Source organism: Rattus rattus, chromosome 2 (assembly GCF_011064425.1).
Source record: "Rattus rattus isolate New Zealand chromosome 2, Rrattus_CSIRO_v1, whole genome shotgun sequence".
NCBI classification, from domain to species: Eukaryota; Metazoa; Chordata; class Mammalia; order Rodentia; family Muridae; genus Rattus; species Rattus rattus.
Genome location: NC_046155.1, coordinates 39,200,797 through 39,209,354, shown reverse-complemented (window position 1 = coordinate 39,209,354; position 8,558 = coordinate 39,200,797). Strand labels below are relative to the sequence as shown.

Genomic DNA, 8,558 nt, shown 5'->3' with positions numbered 1-8,558 from the left:
TGTGTCTGTGTGTGCATGCTAGAGATTGTATACAGGTCTTCGTGTTTGAATGAAAGCAATTTAGCAAACAATAAATATCCCCTAACATTTCCTCTTGCATTCTCTTTGCTTCTTTTGATGTAGACCTGAAGGATGTGTTAAGTTGCCAATTTCTTACATAAATTTTAAGTCAGTCTTAGAACAGGTACACAAATCAAGTATAAATATTATTGAAAATATGCAAAATAAAAAATTCCTAGGAATTATGATAATTATTATTTTACAGTGAAGCTTTATTTTAACTCAAGAATGGATACACAGTGACACAAGGGATCATACAACTTTTATATAAAAGAGACAATACGAGTGCACTTGTGTTATAACTCCAGAAACTCCATGTGCTTTCTGGATCTTAAGACAAGAGTCAGGGTGGATGATAGAGGGAAGGGAGTGGATAAAGACCTGAAGGGAATTGCAGAAGGCAACACAGCAGAAGCCAAAATGCCTGATATCTTCAGGAAGGAATGAAGCAGAGCTGGTAAGGGGGTAGCAGAGAGGCAAAACCATTCAGAACTGGCCTCATATCAATGTCCTTTGGTTGAACCAGAGATTTCAGTTTAAAGTTCTGTAAAATGGTTGTCAAAAATAGAAACAACTCCATGCAGGCCAGGCCCTCTCCAACACAAGCACGTTTTCCTAACAAAAAGTCAAAGTAGATTACTAAATGACCCTAAATGTGCAAAACACTATACTTGTAACTGACTCAAGAGATTATGAATGGATGGTGAGTCATTGTATAGGTGGTTAGTTGGGTAGCTAGGTGAAAGAACTAGACAAACAGTCAAAGATAGGACAAATTTGTTTTTCAACTAACATAATATTGAGAATTACATTGTTCACAAATACTTTTTGTTGGGAGCAGCTAAAGATGGCACCAACATCTAGTGGTCATTTGTGGTATACAACCATTATAGCCGTGTCCCTAGCCTTCTTCTGGTATTTACAAGGCCAGGGTGATAAGCATGTTAATAAGGTATCTCACACTCCACCAATCCCTAGAGGACAAGTTTACAGCCACTGTCTGTTTTGTACTTAAGGCGAGGGCCTTTGTTCCCCGGAGTCCCCCGTATCAAGAATGAGGTGTTCCTGCAATAAAGGCTGTTAAGAAGAGCCCAAAGGTGTCGCGTCTTCCTTGCTGGTCGAGGTGGGCGCTTCAACTTTTTAGCAAGTTGTGACAGTTCACATCTATAATCAAACTGTCTGGGATATTTAGGAAGAAGGATTCTATGTTTACTATCAAAATCAAACCCAAAGGCAGACCATACACAAGAAGTTTAGACTCAAAATCCATAACCCTCAGCTTGAATGGAGGAAAACAAGGTTCCCAGTGATGACTATGGGACATCATGGCACAAATACGAAGTCTCCATCATCTCATAATGATCTTGAAGTTTCTGTTATTCGACCCACATAGAAAGGTTCTGATCTAATGCTTCCTCATTGATATGCAGTTTCTTCTTATAATTCTCCACTACCCATATCCAGAAACAACTAAGAAGTCAATTATTAGAATGGTGATCTATTTTGCCATTGTAAAATTTAAGGTTTGAGCAAGAAATTTGCTAATATCTTCTCAAAAACCCAGAGATCTGGGAGATTTTCTCATTATCCTGACCAACAGAAGTTTAACAAGTAGTAGTCATTCATATGATTACTGAGTGTACTTGAGGCTCTCTTGTGCTTTTCTATATTTTTGAGACTTGTTATTGGCTAACTGAGAATGGAGGTGAGTGACACAGTAAAAGAAATATGAATTTAAATTATGATTCATTCAATTGTGTGGTGAAAGAGTAAAGTGTAAATGAAGTTTGCTTTCTAGGATGGACACTGAAACATGGATAAGTATGTTTCCAATTGTGCATAAATTTCAAGTCTACCAGGAATTGAGAGCCACTGTGTAAGTCTCCACAGATCTTCATGTCACTGAAACCATGGAAATGAGTTTCTATTACCTGCTGAGAAAGGCACAAAGTTGTCACTTTTCTTAAAGTTTCCATTCTCATCTAGAAAGTGGCCTGGGTCAAATATCTCTGGGTTGGGGAACTCCTTGCTGTCATGCAGCACTGATGTCAGTGATATTAACACATTTGTTCCCTAGAAGAATACATAGAGACACCAAGTTACAAAGAAATCATAGGGTTAAAGTTACCAGGAAAATAACATAATCCACACATTCTGCTCCATAGAAAGAGTTGAATACAAAGAACAGCAGTGACATTTTAATGCCCAAAGTATTGGAGGAGGGGGTAGAAAGTTATCTGAGGCCAGTCATACTGATGTGGCCAAAGTGCCTTGTAGTCACTCTTCACATGAGTACTTGAATGAAAATTTCTGAGTTTCTTCTCCCTTTCCTATAGATTGTACTTTTGCTTCTCTTAACACTCATTGTTCTAGCTCATCACATCTAACTCCATACACATCATATGAAACAGACTCCAAAAGTAATAATTCATTGAGAGGTCTAAATTCATTAAACACATTAGGAAGTGTATGGAAAGACAAATACTACATTTCCCCCTCATGTACTATGTTTATTGATCCATCTATCTCTATACTTATATGATATATATGTAAAAGCAGGGCTATGTGCCAGAGTCAGGGTGTGCTATCATATGTGTGTGTGTGTATATATATATATATATATATATATATATATATGAATGTGCAGATGCAAATACTCAGATATATGTATATATATATATGTGTGTGTGTGTGTGTGTGTGTGTGTGTGTGTGTGTGACTGAAAAGCAGGATGAGGGATATTTGAGAAATGTAAGGGAAGAAGTAGGAGTTGGAGAAGAAGAAAATAAAATAAAACAAAATAAGACACAGTGTAAGTTGTAATAGGTATAACTGGGTGGAAGCTAAATCATAAACTTTGGAAGATTCACAGAAATTTTGCGAAGCTGTAACTGAAAATTGTCTCCAACTAAAACACAAATTAACCTCATATCATTGCAAACATTTTAACAATGTTGTTTTCACAGGTCTGACAAGCCTGTCACATGTATTTGAATTTAGCTTAACTAAATATGTTTAATATTTAAATCCTGAAAGAATATTACCAACATTTATAAGTTGTGTGAAAATTAAGTCCTAGTCTCAATAGGCATGGAACATATTATATTCATAATCATTTGTTCACACACTGCCTAGGACTACTTCTCTACTACTCATGACAGAGCTTGTAAAGAAGAAGCATAATCTTAATGGTCAAGAAAGCCTGAAATCTACTGTGCTTGTTATGGCAAAGGTGAATGGTTCTTTTTTATTCTATTAGCTCTACTAAGAGCAGTGACTTAAGTTTTATCAAAGAAATCACTTACCTCATTTTTCAGCTATGATGCCATGCTTATTTCTAAACCAGGTAATTTTGAAATGAAAATAATGGAGTAATCTACTCCACTGGAGTACAGAACCAATCATATCATGAGCCAACAGCAGTATAAAGAGTGGTAAGTGTAACTGATGCAACACTAGCCTCAAGTAAAGCTTTAAATTCAAGAAGTCTATCATGACATAAGTCATTCCTATCTTGTTTTTCTTTCTATTTACCATTTGGATGGGTCTAAGGTCATACACATAAACGAGTTTTGAAAATTAACAATAAATCTCAACTATAATAAGTGAAAAACAATACCTCAAAAATATCATTTGGCTAAAGAAAGCAAACTGGTATCTTAACACTTATACCAAGCCTGGCATTACATAACAAGGCCCATTGCCACCTGGCAAAGTTAGTTCCATCATCACCACATGATGTGAGTAGTGGAACTCTACCTGTGTCATTTTGGCTCAACTCCCAAAAAATATGAGACTGCCCAAGAGATAGCATTGAATTCTTTCTGAATGGAGTTATCATTTTAAAACTTTGGCATTTTTCATATATTACTACCATATCCTCATTCAGAAATTTTTCAGTGTCTTGAAGGTAACATTAAGTAACTACAAAAATTTAAATATGTAAAAACAGAACCACATCAGGGAACGTTTTCAACTTAGTTTTATGCAGACAGCTCAGTTTGAGTACCAAAAATTCTAACAAATTTGAGGAAGGACAGAGATTTCTTATGATAGAAGCCATAGGCAATGTGAGGCAGAAAATATCCTGTGTACATCCATGTTTCTAACATATATAATCAATTGTTTTAAAGAAAGGTAAAAAATGCATAGAATCATTAAAATGGTGCAGAGAAAACTTTTGGAAATAATGTGCAGACTTGTGAATAGAAATATCATCCCAAAGTAAAGATAAGTATTCTTGGTCATACTCATACATAATTTGTTCCAAAATAAAGTGTCCCTTATACCTGTAAACAAAGCAGACTTAAAAAAATGTTCATCTGATCAACATGATTGTGTATTTCTGAAACATCAAATTTGAAATGGAGATGTTACAATTATGATCCTTCAGCCTAATGAGAAATGATACAAGTCATGCCCATGGGAACCAGATCTGCTCATCAATTTGTCACACTGAAGAGAAACTAATAATACATGATACAAAAAGTACATACAAAAGAATTAGCTCACATGACACTTTAAACTCCACATACATTTACATACATATCACTATAAGTAAACATTTACATTGGGATAAATTTAAAATCAACAGAGTGAATAAATAATGGTTTCTATTAAGCAGATAGAAAGAATGTCGGAGGCATTTAGAGAAATGGTAACAGAAGGATATTTGCCATTCATGAAAACTCTAAGTAGATATGTATGGGCTGCTCTATGAAAAAGAAACATAGCATAGAGAAAATTAACATCCCCAATAATTAAATGAATGGCATTGATAAATTAAAGAATTCAGGATATCATTTTTCTTGATATCCATTTCTCACGATCATAAAAATTTCAGAAAATACTTTTGGAAAATTGACAAAACAGTGAAACATTCACACAGAAATACCTAATCTTTGCAAAACGGTATGTGGAAGGCTAAGTAAATGTGGCAGTGTCAATACAAAATATATCTGTGGCTGCAGTAGAGCTGCCATCTGGATCATGAAGGCAGGCACAGATATATCAGAGGACTGGTACCACACTATGAACCTAGAAGCATCAAGAACACAGATGTGCAACAAAGAAACAAGCTTACCTTTGGGATGAGGTAGTTCCTGAATTTAATGTCACAGGTCACTGCATGGGGCATGCTGGTGGGGACAAGATTGTGAATCTCTGTACCTCATGAATCATGGCATCTGTGTAGGGCATGTGGCTCCTGTCCTGCATGCAGGGGCTGCGATGTCTGCCAACCACACGGTCAATCTCTTCCTGGACTTTAGCTGGTTTTTTCATTGTAAAAAGCAGGACAATGCAGGGAAAGTGACAGGTTTTTCATAATGTCAGGCCATACAGAGTTCAATATAAGTATTCATATGTGTGTGTATGTACATATATATATGAATTTTATATTCACACATAAAATTATATATATATATATACATATTTGTACAGAAATGTGTTCTGAATTAAATCACTATCCTTCTACATAGATATTAAGGCAGAACAGCATATACTCATTGTTTTGGAGTCATGAAAGCAAAGAAAGTATAAGTCATTAAAATATCAAATAAAGCAATATAATTAGTCAATATACATTAGTCCTTGGTTAAAGTTATTAGTGTTAGGTTTTAAACTCAAAATTCACACCAGACCTGTGCTCTTTCCAGTTTTCCCCTGTGCTAGCATCAGAGCCTCTGCTCTGGATCTAAACAAACTCAACCCACACCCAAACTGCAGCTTGACTCTTCAGGTATTCTGACACATCCAGGGTCACAGATGAGACACCGAAACCCCAGCCCAATACATGGTGGAACCAGAACCTTGGACCCCAGCTTGCAGATACCCTGGACAGCAAGAGACCTGCATTCCTTCAGGCTTACACGTGTACCTGGAACATAGCCTCTGCTCTGGATCCCACTCCACTTGGAACACACCCCAGTAAGCTCAAAGCCCCAGGGATTCTGATTCATCCAGCCTCACAGAATCACAAGCTCAGAGGCTCATTGGAAGAACAGGCCAGAGACAGATAGGCCAGTTAACACCAGAGATAAGTAGATGGCAAGAGGCAAGCTTAAGAACATAAGCAACAGAAACCAATATTGCTCACAGCATGAGAACCCATTTCTCCCATTACAGAAAACCCTGGATACCACAATACACCTATTAAGCAAGATTCAGATCTAAATTCTCATTTCATAGAGATGATAGAGGCCTTGAAGGACATAAATAACTCCTCCTTAAAGAAATAGAGGGAAAAACCAAACAAGTGAAGGAATTGAACAAAACCATGCAGGATCTAAAAATGTAAATAGAAACATTAAATACAACACAAAGGGAGAGAGCCCTGGAGATAAAGACACAGGAAAGGGTGGGAGTCACAGATGTAAGCATCACCAGCACTATACAAGAGATAGAGGAATCTCAGTTATAGAAGATACAATAGAAGATATCAATACACAGTCAAGTAAAATACAAAGGGTAAAAAGCTCCTAACTCAAAACATTCAAAAAATGGAGATGCTTCAGTCACTCTTAAAATGAGGAACAAAAATATTCACAGGAGTAAATATGGAGACAACATTTGGAGCAGAGACTTAAGGAAAGGCCATTTAGAGAGTGCCCAAATGGGAATCCAGCCCATATACATACAGCCAGGAAACCCAGACATTATCGCTGATTTCAAGAAGTGCATGCTGACAGGAACCTGATATAACTGTCTTCTGGGAGGCTCTGCCATAACTTGACAAATGCAGAGGAGGATGCTTACAGCTAACTGAGAAAGGTGTCCCCTTTCAAGAAGTTAGACTGCAGGGAGACAAATAACCCTATTAAAAAATGGGGTTCAGAGCTAAACAAAGAATTCACAGCTGAGGAATGCCGAATGGCTGAGACACACCTAAAGAAATGTTCAACATCTTTAGTCATAAGGGAAATTCAAATCAAAACAACCCTGAGATTTCACCTCACACCACCAGTAAGAATGGCTAAGATCAAAAACTCAGATGACAGCAAATGCTGGTGAGGATGCGGAGAAAGAGGAACACTCCTCCATTGTTGGTGGGATTGCAGACTGGTACAACCATTCTGGAAATCAGTCTGGATGTTCCTCAGAAAATTGGACATTGAACTACCCGAGGACCCACCTATACCTCTCTTGGGCATATACCCAAAAGATGCCCCAACATATAAAAAAGATACGTGCTCCACTATGTTCATAACAGCCTTATTTATAATAGCCAGAAGCTGGAAAGAACCCAGATGCCCTTCAACAGAGGAATGGATACAGAAAATGTGGTACATCTACACACTGGAATATTACTCGGCTATCAAAAACAATGACTTTATGAAATTCATAGGCAAATGGTTGGAACTGGAAAATATCATCCTGAGTGAGGTAACCCAATCACAGAAAAACACGTATGGCATGTACTCATTGATAAGTGGCTATTAGCCAAAATGCTTGAATTACCCTAGATGCCTAGAACACATGAAACTCAAGATGGATGATCAAAATGTGATTGCTTCACTCCTTCTTTAAAAGGGGAACAAGAATACTCTTGGCAGGGAATAGAGAGGCAAAGATTAAAACAGAGACAGAAGAAACACCCATTCAGAGCCTGCCCCACATGTGGCCCATACATATACAGCCACCCAATTAGATAAGATGGATGAAGCAAAGAAGTGCAGGCCGACAGGGACCGGATGTAGATCTCTCCTGAGAGACACAACCAGAATACATCAAATACATTGACGAATGCCAGCAGAAAACCACTGAACTGAGAACAGCACCCCCATTAAAGGAATCAGAGAAAGAACTGGAAGAACTTGAAGGGGCTCAAGACCCCATATGAACAACAATGCCAAGCAACCAGAGCTTCCAGGGACTAAGCCACTACCTAAAGACTATACATGGACTGACCCTGGACTCTGACCTCATAGGTAGCAATGAATATCCTAGTAAGATCACCAGTGGAAGGGGAAGCCCTTGGTCCTGCTAAGACTGAACCCCAGTGAATGTGATTTTTTGGGGAGGGGTGGCAATGGGGGAGGATGGGAGGGGAACACCATAAAGAAGGAGAGGGGTGGGGTTAGGGGATGTTGGCCCAGAAACCGGGAAAAGGAATAACACTCGAAATGTAAATAAGAAATAGTCAAGTTAATAAAAAAAAAAAGAAAAAAATACAATGTGTGGTGTAAATTATAATATATAAGACCTTTTATGCCTGAGATCGAAGTTTTCTTTCACATGGAACATATGACTTTTCATTCCCACTACTTTCTCTAAAAAGATACTTTCTTCATACTTCATACATTCTTTCCCACTCTGAGAAGTTTGATCATGGCTTCTTTCTGGATGTCAGGTAACTTCAAGTAGAATGACTACTTCAAGGTTTTCTTGGCAATTAAGAAAGCTTTGTATCTGTTCACTGTTCTTCCACAGGTCCTGGCCCAGTTGATGTGAATATAATCAGGTCTATGCGGCCTGTAGTTATACATGCAGGGACTTCT

At 37.7% G+C, this 8,558-nt stretch overlaps 1 protein-coding gene across 1 annotated transcript; it reads right to left on the bottom strand.

Annotated features, from left to right (window-relative positions):
* Nucleotides 1-259: 259 nt before the first annotated feature.
* Nucleotides 260-5,344, bottom strand: LOC116891145 (cytochrome P450 2C7-like). The gene is made up of 3 exons (XM_032891894.1): nucleotides 5,144-5,344; nucleotides 1,992-2,133; nucleotides 260-675 (listed from the first exon to the last, which is right to left on the bottom strand). The coding sequence occupies exons 1-3, from the start codon at nucleotides 5,195-5,197 to the stop codon at nucleotides 494-496; spliced, it is 378 nt and encodes a 125-aa protein (XP_032747785.1). The 5' UTR covers nucleotides 5,198-5,344; the 3' UTR covers nucleotides 260-493.
* Nucleotides 5,345-8,558: the final 3,214 nt, after the last annotated feature.